Source organism: Salvelinus alpinus, chromosome 22, assembly GCF_045679555.1.
Source record: "Salvelinus alpinus chromosome 22, SLU_Salpinus.1, whole genome shotgun sequence".
Lineage (NCBI taxonomy): Eukaryota > Metazoa > Chordata > Actinopteri > Salmoniformes > Salmonidae > Salvelinus > Salvelinus alpinus.
In genome coordinates, this window is record NC_092107.1 from 8,071,645 (window position 1) to 8,089,741 (window position 18,097).

The window sequence follows — 18,097 nt, forward strand, 5'->3', positions numbered from 1 at the left end:
GTACCCAAAGAAGATCGATTTATCGAACCAAAGGCATTATCATTATCTATACCTTCCTCCTCTATCTTTCTTCGTCGCCATTATTAAAAACAACAACAAACAAAAGTAGAATTTTACAAAGTACCTTATCCATAGAGTTTTTAAACCTTTGCCTTATCTGTTTTATAACCGAACTGGGGTCATGTCTACATGGGATACAGTTTTTGTCCAATTGACGTCAAAGTAGATTTTTTGTGCATTTTAGTTTACTCTAACTCTTTTCCTGACCTTAACCCAATTGCCCTAAAACCTGTTAGTTCATTCCCATAACCTGCTTCGACCGAAAAGTCAATTTTCACCACAGCTCTATCCTTTAGTAGACAAACCCCTGTTCTGGTCCTCGGGGCTTGCCGTAATATATATAAACAGGTGGGCTCAGATTAAAACAATCCGCCGTGGGGGGTGCGTGCATCCGTCAATAAGTTACGTAGGTCAAAAATGTATTTACCCAAATTCTATAAATGGTCTATTCAGCCAGTGTAAAGTTGCAAATTACATTTAGTTTGCCCCTCCAGAAATATGATGTATGTTATCCTAAACAAGGTTGCATGGTGCACACCTCACGTGCTCCAATTGGTGCGGTCCTGAAAACGAACACTTCCTCGGCTTCAAATTGAGTGCACTATTTACAACTCAATCGCAACCTCGCTGCCAAAGGTTGAGGGAGCATGCAGTTTGCTTTCAAGTTAGCGTTAAACGAGGTACTTCAAAGTGGGGTCTCTCCGACTGAGGTTTAATATAGCTACCATTCTCCTCCTTGCAACGGTTGTGATTCACTGCATCATATGGACAAGGGACAATCGCTGGTTCATGGGGCTTTATGCTAGAGTGAGCCAGCCAAGGCAGAGTCTTACACCCCGCAGTGTCTAACGTTACGGATTCTCCAATACATCAAGCCGCATTGCTACATGGAGCTATCAGTGTTGGGTTGACTTAATTCAGCTTTTTACACCAGATGTGTTGTAGACTACGTTTGCATTTGGTTTCGCGGATTATTTACTCTAGCATCGATAATAATGGACTGAAAGTTGCGGGTAAACAACAACAACCTGCAGTGATTTCTTGTTTGTATAAATGATAGAGGATACGATGACACTGTTGTCTCTTTTGGGTCGGATCATGCGTTATTTTCTGCTCAGACCAGAGACCTTGTTCCTTCTATGCATAAGCCTTGCTCTGTGGAGTTACTTCTTCCACACTGATGAGGTGAAAACCATCGTCAAGTCCAGCCGGGATGCTGTCAAAATGGTCAAGGGGAAAGTGGCGGAGATTATGCAGAATGACAAATTCGGGGGTCTCGACGTTCTGGACGCAGAGTTCTCCAAAACTTGGGAGTTCAAGAGCAACAATGTGGCGGTGTACTCCATCCAAGGCCGGAGAGATCACATGGAAGACCGCTTCGAGGTCCTCACTGACATCGTGAACAAGAGTCACCCTTCTATATTTGGGATTTTTGATGGCCATGGGGGAGAGGTAAGATAAATGGGCTGATATATTTCATTTGTTGAGAGACTATACTTGTTTTGGTTTGGTCAACACTTGCACATGCACTTGCTATGCATCAAATCAACTTTAGCACTTTACTTTGTGAAGTTGTGCCAAACATAAGAGACCATCATTCATGGTCTTGCACGTTTAAAATACTTATAGACATAACAAGATTGTGTGGTATGCTGCAGATAAAGTCTAAACGGATTGTACAAGAGAGCTAATCATTTCCAACCCCAGTGACAGGTGCTTTCAGATATGGGTCATATTCTGGTCTGAATACAGTAAATCACTGGTGTCCTGTGCATGACCATAACTGGTCATCTGATGCCCATGCACCTGTCACCCTCTCCATGTTCTGGTCACAGACAAAGCCCTGGCAGCTGTAGGTCTTTGACTCCATGACAAGCATTCAGTGGCACAGATTGAGCAGCTTGTCTCACAGAAATACACTTCCTACTCTCATCAGCCAGATGTCCCTATAGCGGGGCAAAGCGTCCATCTGTGTGTGTGTGTGTGTGGTAGTGTGAGATAGGCAGTCATTCAATGTAATGATCATACTCCATGCAAAAGACAGAAAGTGGGATACTGGTCTTGTTACTCCTCGACCCGACCAGAAGTGAAAGAATGTGTGTTTTTTGTTTTTGTTTTGTTGGGGTGTGGGGTTTATCTCCATTGTTGGCAGGGTAACAACACTGATTGATCATGATGGCCAGGCCTGCCTGAACAGCGACCTTGTCTCTGTGGGCTGCAGCTGTGGCCACGCGGGCCTGACAGCCCAGTATTGACTGACGCCATGGAGCTACGTGAAGAAACTCACTGGCAAATTCTTTCTGACAAGGTGCCCCTCTCTCCTCCCTCTCACACTGCCTCTCTCCCAGACCCTGTCTATGGGCTGCCAGTGTTTTTCTAAGGAGCTCTACTGCTCAGGCATGCTCTAGTCTGTTTAATACAGAAGTTGACTATTCTGGCCTGACCCAGGCTGAAAGATAACATTCTAAAAAAAAAAGACAGTGATGGAGGTGGAGGATAACCATTATTTTCAGGGTAGATTAAACGGTGGGCTCTAGTGCAGCAGCTCACTGCTTCCCTTTGACCAGAACTGGCCATTTGTCTGGTTTTCCCTGCAGCATGTTTGGGCCTTCATTCCTCCTTCCCTATATTCCTTATAGAGGATGGTAAACCAGGCTATAAAAGCCATCCTCAGGTCTGTGAGGGAGAGCAGAGAAAGAGGGTGTTCACTTCAGATTTGCTCATGTAGGCGAGGGATTTTTTTCCCCCTCGCTTTGGCCTTGGGTGACAATTTTGTGTGTTTTTATTCCTTCACTCTCTTTTGAAGTGTGAAACTGTTGCCAGACACCAGCTTTTCAAATGGTTCTGCTGCTACAGTATGTTATTGTTGATGTATTCCTGGCCGGGGGCGGTGCGTCAGCAGAGAGCTGCAGTGTAGACCAGGGCTGGAGGAGGACTCAGCTAGCCTATTGGTTAGTTCCCTCTACCACTCTAAACAGGGCAATGATTTGTCCATCTTTTGGGCCAGATAGCCTCTCTCTCTCTCTCTCTCTCTCTCCTACTCAAAACAAAGTTGACATGATTCACCAAGCCCTAGTGGCAGGAGAGGGGATGAAGGCTGAGGTAGGTTGGGGGAGGTGGGTGAGAGGGTTGGTAGCCAGAGTTACCAGCCAGGACACCTTGTCCTAGCTCTGACACTGGCTTGGAACGGGCCGATTTACCCACAGAAAGATACATCGCCTCTCAGAGAAGAATAGTAAGCTAGACACACACACACAGGAAATGCAATACCTTGCAAGGATACCTTGCAAAGAATGAACATGTCTTTCCTTAATTGCTGGTTATTTGGTATGCGTGCATGTGGATGTGTCTGGAGATAGCAATTCATGACGTTGAAGTCATCTATCCATTCCAGGCTGTTTGTTCTGTAAAAAATAACCTGACTAACATTCATCCCTTGTTGATATTCTGTAGGGAGAGATGCTCTCTACATGGGCGATGGTCTTTAAGATAATACCCTGGGGGTCTGGCTGAAGAACCTGTCTCAGTAGTCCTACTACTACTACTACTACTACTACTACTACTACTACTAGCTCCACACAATTACTGTATGTCCACAATAGAATACCAAGTGGAGACATTTAGAACTCCTTACTGTCCTAATATGTTATCTTTCCTTTTCTCTGAATGGCTCAATGGAGAAAGGCAGTTCTGATAATGAAGTCATCTTTTTCCTTTTGTGCTGATATTTCCTCTCCCTCACTCCCCCAACTCTACCGTCTTCAAGTTCAGTGTAGAGTGGTGTGGCTGCGTGTGCGTAAGCAGTTTCTGAACAGGAGAAGATGGAGAGAAGTATTGTGTTGAGAGGGATGAGAGGAAAGAACACAAGGCTGACCTTTTTTAAGTGGGTCTGTTTTTTTGTTTTTTTACTGGTTCCCTTTCTTTCTTGCCTTGGCCCTCACCGGAGTTCACCTTCCTTTCGCACTAACAATAAAGGCCTCTGTTAGTGGAAAGGGCACCGTTTGCATTTTAATCCTGGGGAGGGACAGAGTATGTGTGTAAGAGAATGTGAGTGTCTGAGACGATGCGTGAGAGACTCTTACAGAGGGAAGCCCTTTGCTTGCAGTTTGCTGAACCCTTGAATATTATAGTTGACCTGCTTTCATTCTCCTCCCTCTCTCTCTTTCCTTTTCTCCTCTCTTTCATCCACTCAGGTTGTCAGTGTGATTACAGCTCAGTAACTGCAGTCTGATTACTGGAGCACTATTTGAGGAGCTTTCAATTGAACTCCTTTCATTCCCATCTCCCTACTGCCATTTTCTCTCACTTCATCTCCTCTATACTGTAGCCCTGGTGCAGAATGGCTCCAGTGTGTGTCTCTGCATCAGGCTCATGGTTCCCTCACCATGGGAATAAACCCTCTTCACCTGTTATGGTGGGCTCAGTTGGCTGGTCTCCAGGAGTGTGTCCATTTGTGATTGTGGACAGTTGTGTCTGCGGTGGTGTATGCAGAAGTGTCAGGCTCCAGCTGTGTGTGTGTGTGGTTTAGATATTCAGCATCCTGGATCCCTCTTGAGCCCACTCACACTGGAGATGAAAGAAGCAGCACGACTAATTGTAGTGTCAGCATTCTAGAGGATTACTTAGTGTGTGTGTTCCCTCGTGTGCAAATCTAAAGTAATGGATTTCCAGGGGACGTTAAATGAAGTGAACGACCAGCAGCGATGGCAGTGGCATTTCACGATAACATGCCAATCTGGGCTTCACACACCTGTTCCAGACGATGTCATTTCCTGCCGATTGTCCCCCGCAAGCCTCAGACCTCCGAAATCAAAATGAAATGTATTTCTCCAGGAGCCATACAATAATAGAATTGATGAGAATAATATACAAAACGAATACACCCTTCACTCTGGCTGACCAAAAAACTCTGCACCGCTCATGGTTGTTCTGCTCAAAACCACCCTTCATTCTGGAGGCAGATTCCGGGACATATATTTTATTGCTTTTGGCAAAAGCAGATGCTCAACATTTCTTTTAGCCTGCGTTGATGTTATGGAAAGAGCAGTGAGCAGGAAAGGTGATGTTTTGTTGGAAAAACACCCTGTAGAGATGGACTGGGAGCTTTTCTACAGTTCTGACCTTTTACTCATTCCGCACCAGTTGGGCATAAAAAAGTTGGTCTTCAATCTAAATTGGGCGTAGAGTTAGACCAGGATGGTGCAACTGGCCCCAGAAGACTGTCACGGATTGTTTGAGAAGCGGAACCTGACAAGTGGAACACTGTAAATACGGAACCCAAATGTCACAATTCCCCCATTTGCCATTTTAAGTATTTTCTGCCATGGGCAATTGTTTCGTAAAGTATTAAACTCGCATTGAGTGTAACATTCTGTTTTTCCCACCTTCATTCTTTTGCATTAAGCAAGTACAGTGGCAAGAAAAAGTATGTGAACCCTTTGGCATTACCTGGATTTCTGCATAAATTGGTCATAGATGAAGATAAGATCAAATTTTAAGTCACAACAGTAGTGTGCAATATGTGCCATGTAAGAAAGCTAACGTTTAAGTTCCTTGCTCAGAACATGAGAACATATGAAAGCTGGTGGTTCCTTTTAACATGAGTCTTCAATATTCCCAGGTAAGAAGTTTTAGGTTGTAGGAATTATAGGACTATTTCTCTCTATACCATTTGTATTTCATATACCTTTGACTATTGGATGTTCTTATAGGCACTTTAGTATTGCCAGTGTAACAGTATCTCCTCGCCGCTACCTGGGCTCGAACCAGGAACACATTGACAACAGCCACCCTCGAAGCAGCGTTACCCATGCAGAGCAAGGGGAACAACTACTCCAAGTCCCAGAGTGAGTGACGTTTGAAATGCTATTAGCGCGCACCCCGCTAACTAGCTAGCCATTTCACATCGGTTACACCAGCCTAATCTCGGGAGTTGATAGGCTTGAAGTCATAAACAGCGCAATGCTTCAAGCATTGCGAAGAGCTGCTGGCAAAACGCACAAATTTGTGCTGTTTGAATGAATGCTTACGAGCCTGCTGCTGCCTACCATCGCTCAGTCAGACTGCTCTATCAAATCATACTTAATTATAACATAATAACACACAGAAATACGAGCCATAGGTCATTAATATGGTCGAATCCGGAAACTATCATCTCGAAAACAAAACGTTTATTCTTTCAGTGAAATGCGGAACCGTTCCGTATTTTATCTAACGGGTGGCATCCATGAGTCTAAATATTCCTGTTACATTGCACAACCTTCAATGTTATGTCATAATTACGTAATATTCTGGCAAATTAGTTCACAATGAGCCAGGCGGCCCAAACTGTTGCATATACCCTGACTGCGTGCATAGAACGCAAGAGAAGTGACACAATTCCACCTGGTTAATATTGCCTGCTAAACTGGATTTGTTTTAGCTAAATATTCAAGTTTAAAAATATATACTTCTGTGTATTGATTTTAAGAAAGGCATTGATGTTTATGGTTAGGTACACGTTGGAGCAACGACAGTCCTTTTTTCGCGAATGCCACCGCATCGATTATATGCAACGCAGGACACGCTAGATAAACTAGTAATATCATCAACCATGTGTAGTTATAACTAGTGATTATGATAGTTTTTTTTATAAGATGCGTTTAATGCTAGCTAGCAACTTACCTTGGCTTCTTACTGCATTCGCGTAACAGGCGGGCTCCTCGTAAGGCAGGTGGTTAAAGCGTTGGACTAGTTAACCGTAAGGTTGCAAGATTGAATCCCAGAGCTGACAAGGTAAAAAATCTGTCGTTCTGCCCTTGAACAAGGCAGTTAACCCACCGTTCCTAGGCCGTCATTAAGAATGTGTTCTTAACTGACTTGCCTAGTTAAATAAAAGTGTAAAAAAAGAAAGAAGAAGAAATCGGCAAAATCGGTGTTCAAAACCGATTTCCGATTGTTATGAAAACTTGAAATCGGCCCTAATTAATCGGCCATTCCGATTAATCGGTCGACCTCTAATCTTCATGCTTCACAGTGAAGTGCTCTCCCAGTTTGTAGAGGATGGGTATGATCTGTCCACAGGTGGTGTTCTTTTCACATGACACACACAGTGTGGATGTATAGAGGATTCTCATGAGCTGGACAAACTCCTCAGCCTTATGGAAGTCCTCGTCTTTCAGACGGTCCAGGTTGTCCTTTGGCATTGCTTTTCGCAGTCGTGGGTCCAAGGCTGCTGCTTGGATCGCTGGATACTGCTCCATGAATCTCTCTATCGTTAGAGATCCATCTGGTCTTGACATCAAGGATGAGCGAGTGAGTGCGGCATCAATATTGAATTAAATTGTTAAATGTGGGAATTTCAAAATAATAATTTAACAGGTTGAACTGGCTTCTTACCAAGGAGCTGCTGCTTTTCCTTCCAGACTGTTTTGGACATCGAGGATCTCTTGAACCGCACGACCATTGCTCTGATTTCAGGTTGCCCATTTATCAATGGAAGTCATTTTGTAGATTTTCTGCGCTGCCAGATTCAGTGTGTGCGCAAAACATCCTATTTTTAGGATGTGTAGCCTCTTGATGGCAACATCCATATTTTGCCAGTGTTATCAACAGTCACAGCTACAGTCTTGCTTGGCTCTATCTCAAACTCTTCCAGAATGTCTGAGATCTCCTCTGTCACTACTTTGCGAGTTGTACACTGCCCTGGTGTGGAGGACCTTCTATTTTACACTGCCCTGGCTTGTGTAGTGCACTGTAACCGTGAGATATTGGTCCTGACAGAGGCTGGTCCACCCGTCTGTGATGGCCAGCTTTGGCACGTCCTTCAGCTCAGTGATCACATTGGCCTTTTCTACACCATACCAGGTAGGAATGAATGTGTCACTGAGGTAACTCCAGGAGGGATGGGTATATTTGGGGTTGAGTGCCTTGCTCATCTCCCTACAGTAAAATAGTTTTCATGTGTTGAATTATTGTATTGTGGAGTGATGGGACTAACATGCAACCCTTTTATACTACTATATCCTAAACATGAATACAACTCAATATATACTGACAGACTGTTACCTAAAGCCCTTGGACTCCACTGTTGCAAAGGGGTGTAGGCCTTTCACTATGAACTTGGTCATGGCTAGGTGTCACTCATTCACCCTCTCGTCAGTCATCCTCCCACTAGCTGCCAGCGTGAAGGGGCTTTTGGCTTGGACCAGCTGTATTAGAGGGAGGAGTGGGTTGGTTCATTGTAGCTGCAACTTTAACAAAAAAGTTGCAAAATCTTTAAATGGCTGATTGAATTTCTGAACGTGTCTACGATCAGCTGGCTAGTGGTTCCTTTTGATCATGACCCCATGTTCTCATAATTGAGTTAACTCCGTGTGTGGGATCTAGGCTGCTAGCATATGTACCTAACATAGATCGGGCAACGAGAGATGAACGACGAGCTCGGCAGTCAAACTGTGCATTTCTCTGCCTGTACACAATGCACTTTCAATAGATGTTTGGACAGATTGCTCGTGTTTCTGTCCTTACAAGCAAAAGTCTTGTTGCACTTGTGGCAACGAGCATTGTCAGCATCGACTCAGAAGTATAACCACACTTTTGAACGTTTAGTTCTCGCCGCCATCGTCACTAATTTAAGAGCAGGGTCGTGCGTGTGTACACGCTGTAGCGTGTGAGAGACAGGCTCCGTGTGAGAGAGATCTCTCTTCTGGATTTGGAATAGCGAAAATGCAGGTTAGCTGACCCCTGACTCCAATTAGCTTTTGGAGAAGTCATTAGCCTATGGGTTCACATACTTTTTCCAACCGACACTGTGAATGTTTCCACGGTGTGTTCAATAAAGACATGAAAACATAGAATTGTTTGTGTAATTAGATTAAGCAGACTGTGTTTGTCTATAGTTGTGACTTAGATGAAGATCAGATCAAAACGTATGACTGTTCTATGCAGAAATCCAGGTAATTCCGAAGGGTTCACCTACTTTTTCTTGTGTGCTGCATGTGGAGGCCCCAAAAAGGTCCCAGCATGGTGTCCCTCCCGGTGGTTCAATAATTCAACACTCCCTCTGTCAGCTAGGCGCTTCTTCTGCTAAAAGCCCCCTATCTAAAAATCTGTAATGCTGACTATTGTCTGCTCCCTGTAATGCTGTGTATGAGGCTTGTGGATGGGCTGAGGGACAAGTTGGCCTTGTTTCTGATTTTGGACAGAGAGGAGGGAGATGTGGAGAGGAGACCCCTCATATTCTACATCTCCCACACACAGTCCTCTCCATGGCTTCTGATGTGGTTCTATAGAGGGCAGGGGTATATTCTCTGCTGCCAGGTCTCTCTGCTTTATGCCTCTGTGGATGGTGGGCTGGACACCTATTTGTCCTCTCCCTGTGGGGTTTGGGGAGGTGCTCTGTTTAACCTGTTCTTTCTCACTGTGTCAATCGGTTATGAATGAACAAGGCTAAATGGCCATGGTGACTTGAGGCCCCTGCTGAGTGGACTGGCGTCAGCTGCCTTTTACAGGCTTAAAAGGTGTGTTGTGTGTGTGAGGCAGTGGAAATAGAAACATCCATTTTTGATTGGTGCTGTCTTGGCAGTGGGGAGAGCAGGCAGAGGAATCTTGACACAGGGGAATGAGAGGGTCACTCACAGCGTGTTTGTGATGGATATACAGGTAGGTTTGTGTGATGCTCACTGGTGTATGCGTCTGTCCCAGCTGTCACTTCTACCAGACTCCTCTTTGGGTGAGCTGCTGACCAGTGGGTTGGCATGGATGAGGCAGGTGCATTCTTTTTGGGGGCAGTGTTTGTAGTTCACTCTGTACTGTGTGTGTGTATGTATAGTTCACTCTGTACGCTATGGTGTGTGAGCATGCATGGGTGTGTGTAGGAGGGGTAATCTATAACACAAGACTGTCTGCAGGGCATGTGTGTTGGCTGGTCAGACAGGAGGAATGCAGCACATATGAGTGGCTGATGTGAGCAGATGGTTTCTATCTACAACAGCATGGACCTGAACTCTCCTCTCCTTAGTGCAGAGACTGGGCTTCTCAAGGATATGAATACTCAATGTTCTATTCTAATCTGTCATGAGTGTGTGAACTCCTCCTTCTAGTGGGAGGAGCAGTTGTATTCATTTTAGGGTTAAAGGTGCCTGCGTCCCATACTGGTAGACCTGTTGGAACTCTGCTATGTACTTCTGATTGCGTCTCCCTGAGATCTTTCATTCTCTTTTTTTGTATTCTTCTAAATGTGTTCAGATGGTTTGTGTGTGTGTTTGACCCGTAGAGGTGCTTTCATTTATTGTTTTAATACTTTTCTAAATGTGTTCAGATGGTTTGTGGTGTATGTGACCCCCAGTGCACTGAGGCCTGAGCTAAAAACTCCCTCTGTTAGACCAGGCTGGGAGTTTAGAGAATAACCATGATGAAGTTATGGCTCAGCTAAATTGGCTTGGATCCTCAGACATGCTTCTGAATCCATGCCCACTGAGTCTTCCATAGGCAAGCAAGCATTACTGTTCAGCTTGACTGACTGATTATTTTACTCTCTCTATGTCACCTTACATGATCGTCTGCCAGAGAAGAACTCCTTATATTACAACCTAATGTCTTTTTTTCTTGGAATTTCCCTGGATATTTTCTATGCGGAGACCGGAGAGCTAGGTGGATTGTAGAGCTGAGGGGGATGGCTTATGAGTGATGGGCTGGTGGCTCAGGGCTGAGCTGCTAAATTGATTAGTGAAGTAGGGGGCGGCGTATGGTGACTGTGGCTAATGGTAACCGCTGAAGCCGCAGGGAAATCCTGCTTTCTTCCTCCTAACTTGTGACTGTCTCTCTAAATCGATGACTGAAGGGAGGAGAGGAGACTGCAGGGCAGATTAGAACTACACTAATCCCAGTTCAGAGATTGGAAATATGTTTATAACCTTTTACTTTTCTTACTCTTTTTTTATTTTAATTTTAAATATTCTTTCTCCCTCCCTCTGGTCTGTCAGTGGAGGCTGGTGGGAGGAGCTATAGGAGGACGGGCTCATTGGAAAGGTATCAAACATATGGAAGCCACATGTTTGTTTCTATTCCATTCCAGCCTCCACTGGTCTCTCTCTCCATCTTTCTGACTATCTCTCCATCTCACTGTTGGCTCTGCTCTTCCTCTCTTCTCTACATCTCTCCTACAGGGAAGGCCGGTGGCTATAAGAGGCTGTGCGTTGCCTGTATAATGAGCTTAGCCAGCGGCAGAGCTGTCAGCGAGGTTTTCGAGCTGCTCTTGGCAGGCTTACACCATCCACAGGAGGAGAGGGTGAAGGATGGAGAGGGTAAAGATGGAGAGGAATGGGGAGAGGGTGAAGGATGAGAGGGAGAAGGGATAATGAAGGACAAAATTTGATTGATTGGAAAGTGGCTATAAGTTTACAGCTGCTCTTAACAGGCTTACACCATCCACAGGAGGAGAGTTGAAAGGGGATGAGTAGAATAGTCAAATAAGAGGTAGAAGGGATAAGGGAGGGGAGAGAGTGGACTTACAACCGCCGCAGGAAGTGAGAGCGGCAGGAATACTATGTAAGATAAGAAATGGATGAAGTGAACGGTTGGAGAGGAAGAGAGACTGAGCTGTGTATCTATATTTTTATATCTGGATGAGAAGACACATGTCTGCAGGGTGTATTTATGTGCTGTGTGTAGCATGCAGAAGGCTGCATTAGCAGCATCAAAGCAGATGTAGTGAGTGTCAGTGGAACATGCAGCCAGTCAGGTGCTAGTCTTTGATCTTCTGCTTGAGTGTGAAGGAGAACATTCCTACCTCAAAGGCTTAGCAGCCCAGGGACACCGACTCGCAACAACAACATTCGTGAGGAGTGGCAGCGACAATTTTCTTTATTTGTCTGTTAGTGAGGGAGAAATAGTGTGTGTGAAAGAAGAGGCACTAGCGCTTTTCTCTTTGATCATGAGTCATTTCAACAGACTGACGAGCGTTCTTCTCTCTAGTGTCAGACAATATGAACATTGCATTCTCTCTCTTTGTCTGTCTTTATATTCTCTTCCTGTCTGTTTTGAACTTTTGCTCTCTTACTTTCTCATGTTTTTCTCCATACCACACACTATCCTCTGTTCCATGTCTCCATCCCTCCCTCCTCCCAGAAATCAAACTGTTCTTCACCTTGAGTGTCTCTGGGAGACTACTGCCAGGGGAGTGCAAGCCGAGCCTCCTGCCTGCCTGTGTTGTGAGACAGGAAGTTAACAGGGTGAAGGACACAGACAGAGGTCTCCTACTGTACTCATTTCCCACTGCCCTGTTCAGACACCCAACATATAGTGCATTCGGAAAGTATTCGTACCCCTTGATTTTTCTTCAACATTTTGTTATGTTATTTCCCCCCCCTCTATGTACACACAACACCCCATAATGACAAAGCGAAAACCGATTTTTAGAAATGTTTGCAAATGTATTAAGATTTATTTTTTTTTTTTTACGGAAATACCTTATTTACATAAGTATTTAGACCCTTTGCTATGAGACTCGAAATTGAGCTCCGGGGAATCCTGTTTCCAATAATCATCCTTGAACTGTTTCTACAACTTGATTGGAGTCCACTTGTGGTAAATTCAATTGATTGGACATAATTTGGTAAGGCACACACCTGTCTATATAAGGTCCCACCGTTGACAGTGCATGTCAGAGCAAAAACCAAGCCATGAGGTCGAAGGAATTGTCCTTAGAGCTCCGAGACAGGATTCGTGTCGAGGCACAGATCTGGGGAAGGGTACCACAAAAATTCTGCAACATTGAAGGTTCCTAAGAACACGGTGACCTCCCTCATTCTTAAATGGAAAAACTTTAGAATCACCTAGACTCTTCCTAGAACTGGCCGCCCGGTCAAACTGAGAAATTGGAGGAGAAGGGCCTTGCTCAGGGAGGTGACCAAGAACCCGATGGTCACTCTGACAGAGCTCCAGAATTCCTCTGTGGAGATGGGAGAACCTTCCAGAAGGGCAACCATCTCTGCAGCACTCCACCAATCGGGCCTTTATGGTAGAGTGGCCAGACGGAAGCCACTCCTCAGTAAAAGGCACATGACAGCCTGCTTGGAGTTTGCCAAAAGGCACCTAAAGGACCATGAGAAACAAGATTCTCTTGAGTGGCCCAGCCAGAGCCCGGACTTGAACCTGATCGAACATCTCTGGAGAGACCTGGAAATAGCTGCGCAGCAACCTGACCAAGCTTGAGAGGATCTGCAGAGAAGAATGGGAGAAACTCCCCAAATACAGGTGTGCCAAACTTGTAGCATCATACCCAAGAAGACTCGAGGCTGTAATTGCTGCCAAAGGTGCTTCAACAAAGTACTTAGTAAGGGTATGAATACTTATGTAAATGTTTTTGTTTTCATAAATTTGCAAATATTTCTAAAAACCTGTTTTTGCTTTGTCATTATGGGGTATTGTGTGTAGATTGATAACTAATACATTTTAGAATAAGGCTGTAACGTAAACAAAATGTGGGGGAAATGTAAGGTGTCTGAATCGTTTCTGAATGCACTGTGTGCCCGTTATCTGCCTCGCTATGCTTAGAAGTTGCAATTTACAACTTCTGGAACAATAAATCAGACCTTTTTATGTCAGCATCATCCCACTCCAATTCGGCTCTCCTCACTGATTGGCTGCCTGGCCTTGGTCAATGTTATCTGAATCACCGCACCACTCCCAGAAAGGTGGTTGTGTGAAATCCATACGTGTGTGTGTGTGTAATATGCACTGCATTGTTAATCTCTGAGGCTTGCCATATTACAACCCCATCCATATTGTGTTCTGCTCTCCACGGGAGAGGAAATTAATGTTTGTTTGCTAATTTAGTTTTCTTTTAGCTTTGTGTGTTTGTTCATAGTACATTGTTCATGGTACATCTGCATGCTGAGATGAGTGTTTTCTAACTCCTGTAGTAAAAGAGGGGAGTTTCTCTCTCTCTCTCCCTCTCCCCTGTGCAGAGTTACCTTATCTCGCTGCACTCTCTGTTTTATCACTTCTCTGCAATATTGAAGAGCCTACAACCCTGATGGTTCCATGTCTACACTCACGTATGCTGCCTGTCAGCTGCCCTTATCTTTTCCTGGAAACACACTCTCATATTGGCATAACATCACAGAAACACACACATTTATCCATGGATTTTCAGTTAGTGTATATTATCTTCACTGAGAATTCTTGTTTCTGTCCTCATTTGCTATAGCATGTCTGTGGATGAGCGTTTCCACATCTGCAGGTGTGTGTGCAGATGAGCGTGTGTGCAGATGAGCGTGTGTGTGGCGGCAATGCCAGGACTCTGCTGGTGGGTGTAATTGCTGTGCGTCTCTGTGCCTCAGTGAAGCTAGCCTGGGAATCCTGACTCATCTCTACTGGCAACGCTGCCTGGGCCGTCGGCCTGCCGTCTGGACGGACTGATAATCACAATGCTGCTGCCTGCTTGCTGCTGTACTTAGAAAGAGCAGGCTTTCCTCTGGTTCTGAGTTAAACCTGGAAACCGTGAACAGGCCAAACTGGTTTCTGACCAGGCACCTGCTGTGGAAACAGGGCTTCAGATGGCAGTCAGCCTGGCCTGTACTACCTGGCCCTGGGTGTTCACTTCACTAGATCCTAACTGGACCAACCGTTAGCAAGAGGACTGTTCCTATTGGACAATCAATAGCTTTCAGACGACAGGCAGCAATTCTAAGGGTGGGCCTTAGCTAAGCGATGAGTAGATTTACTCATATTTATGTAATAGTAAATAAAATGGCCGTTTGTTTGGAAAGGGGAAATGGCGATACGAAGTCAATTGTACAACTGAAATGTCATTTAATCCAACCCCTCTGAATCAGAGAGGTGCGGGGTGGTGGACGTTGATGTGATTTGTAGGTTAGTGCTGCTCAGTGATATTTGGACTGTGCCTACCTCAGGCTTTGTTCAGGCTACCGCTTGGAGGCTTCTGAAAAATACTTATGGTATGGATTTGAGCCAAAATGGAGTCGCTGGGGGATTGGCTCTGTATAAGGAAGCTGCGCTGCACTGTTGGTTGTTTGGCTGTGCTCTCTTCCCTGATTTATTGGCTGGGGAAACTTGGCTGTGGTCTGAGTTAAAGCCAATATGGAGTCAGTGTGTCGCTATGGGCCTCCCTTGTCAATGCTGTTCACTTGCGCGCACACACACACACACACACACACACAAACTCACACACACTGTTCATATAGATAGATGTTGTCGTGTCTCTCTCTTGCCCATGCATCATAAACACCCACATTCACTTTCTGTAAGATTTGTCATTTTTCACTAGCATTCCCAATCCTAGACACTTTCATACAGGCACATTCTCTCGCATCTCTTATTCCCATACATCATGTACACCCTATCTTCTAAACATAACGTTCAACCTCTGTCACTCTCTCTCTCACACACACACTCCGAGTTGGAGAGGATCAAAGCACTGACCTGCTGAGAACAATCAATCCACACTTTCATGAACTCTCTCACACACACACACACTTACCCCAGTGGCATGCGTTTAATTCCTTCATCCTCTCTCCCAGTCCCCTAACAGCCTCAGCGGCTGGAGGCTTGTGGATGAATATAGATTTTCATGAGTCTGAATGTTTATCAGCTAATAGCTGAGCTCTGCGCCGTGCGGTGCTAACCTGGGCTGCTGCATCGATCTCTGTGTTTTTCCTGCTTATTGATGAATGGGGATTCAATTCAGTGATGGAGTGATCAATGTCAGGAGGCTCCAGTCTGATCAGAAGAGAGCCAGGTCAGGGGTTAAGTCTGCCACACTGGGTTGATGATAGGGAACAGGTGAACATTATATTATACAGGCCTAGTATAGGAGGAGTAGCAGCACTCTGTCTCTGAAGAAGTACTTGTTGTCTTTGCCTCTGTCTTCATCACTGCTGTTCGTCTCGGCTGTCAGCGCTCCGTGAGAGGAGGCAGTTTCTAATTAATGTGATAAATGCTGCATCCATCTCTAGAGGGAGGAATGGAGGGAGGGGTAAGGAGGGAAGACATGGAGAGGAAGACAGACTAGTAATATTGGTACAAAAGAGGCAGAAGATAGGTTATTTAGATGGAATGAGAGGGAAGAGTGAGGGAACATGTGACTTTGTTTTTAGTGTGTGGTGGTAAGGGGTTATTGAAAAGAAGAGCCATCAATTTATTCATAATTTGCATCCCAGGAAAGCAAATCACCACGGAAACCAGGCTTGCTTCAGTGTGAGACACATCTGCCCTACAGGATGATGCTTTCTCTCTCTCTCCCTCACGCTCTCTTTTTAACAGTACCCCTCTTTCTCTCTCTCTCCCTCACGCTCTCTTTTTAACAGTACCCCTCTTTCTCTCTCTCCCTCACGCTCTCTTTTTAACAGTACCCCTCTTTCTCTCTCTCTCTCTCCCTCACGCTCTCTTTTTAACAGTACCCCTCTTTCTCTCTCTCATTTATGTGCCCTTATTTTGGGGGCGCCTGTTCAACATGCATCATATATATTTATGGAAATTAAACACACAAGCGGTGTGTGGGTGTGCGTTTGCTTGTGTGGGACTAAGGTTGCAAGATACCGGGAATTTTCAATAAATCCTCAGGTTTTCCTGAATTCCTGGCTGGCGGATACCTGGAATCAGGAGGGAATAAGCAGGTAATCCAGATTTTCTGGAAAACCAGGGAATTTACTGAAATTTCCTGGAATTTTGCAAGTCTAGTCAAGTCTTACCTGTTCTCGAATTATCAGTCCTAGCTGTACCCAAATCCCACTTGAATGTGATCTGGGATACCATCAGGATGTGAGGTGGTGTCCGGAGCTGGCAAGCTGAATGGAGAGGAGAGCCTATGAATGGATGGTCAGAGGAAGGGGATACATGGAGGAAGCCGGGAGAGAGGAACCGAATCGTAATTGGAATTAGAATGGCATCTCCTGTCAGTGTGGCAGTGTGTTGCCTGGTATAGTGAGAGTCATTTGTCTGTTGATACTGATCTAGAATCAGCTTGCCTTCCCCAAATCCTTACCTTAACCCTGAGAAGGAACAAAACAACATTGACCATAGACCAGCGTCTAGGGACCACTTCATCCTACTCAGATCTCTGGGAATGCTTCCACATCTGACAGGAAGAGTAGAGGAGGAGGGAAAACTCAAGAACAGTGAAGCAGTGTTTGATTCAGAAGGCAAACAACTCCTTCCCTTTCTCTTCTCTCCCTCCTGGTACAGGCCTTGCTTTCATGAGCCTGATAGCAGGTGTAAACTCTGCTTGCTTCTCTCAAACTACACAGCTGACAACAAAGGAGGTTGGTGGCACCTTAATTGGGGAGGACAGGCACGTGGTGATGGATGCAGTGGAAAGGTATCAACAACATCAAACACATGGTTTCCATGTGGTTGATGCCAATCCATTCGTGCCGTTCCAGCCATTATTATAACCCATCCTCCCCTCACCAGCCTCCACTGGCTGACAACTGGGGGAGTTAGTTCATGGTTAAATCTTTCATCCTTTCCATTATTTGTTTTTGCAGTACAAATCACTCTTCTAATATCGCTCTGTTGTGATTTTGGGAGCTCACTTTCTCTGTTCACCTTTTTCTGTAATTAAGAGCAGGGCAGGTGGCTTCCAGTTGGCTTCTCAAAGGAGAGCGAGAGAGAGAAACAGGCCTGCATTATTAAGGATACATGTTAGACCTTTATCAGGGCCTGAGCTGGAGAGACAATGAGATGGAGACAGACAGAACGAGAGGAAGGAGTGCGGTAGTGTGACGTTGCATTGTACCTGCAGTGAAGTGGAGAAAAGTGCAAATAGACCTTTCAGATCTATAGAGTGCATCTAGGTGATTGCGTTGGATTCTGTGTCTTTGTGAGTTTCTGTGTGTGTGAGGTACGGGCCTTTTGCTGTATGATCAGGCAGAAAAAACATAGTGGTAGAGGGGAGATGACTTCAGAGCAACAGGGGTCTTTCGTTCCTCCAGGAGAGGGCTTAACCCTTGCCCTGTCACCCCCACAGCAGGCTAACCCTTGCCCTGTCACCCCCACAGCAGGCGAACCCTTGCCCGGCATGTAAGGGTAGGCT

General features: G+C 45.2%; 1 protein-coding gene across 1 annotated transcript in view; it reads left to right on the top strand.

Annotated features, from left to right (window-relative positions):
• Positions 1-592: 592 nt before the first annotated feature.
• ppm1lb (protein phosphatase, Mg2+/Mn2+ dependent, 1Lb) overlaps positions 593-18,097 on the top strand; it is a 45,334-nt gene continuing 27,829 nt past the window's right edge. Inside the window, exon 1 of the mRNA XM_071358864.1 lies at positions 593-1,512. Within this exon, the coding sequence (XP_071214965.1) occupies positions 1,114-1,512 (399 nt within the window). The 5' untranslated portion in view covers positions 593-1,113. The remainder of the gene's footprint in view (positions 1,513-18,097) is intronic.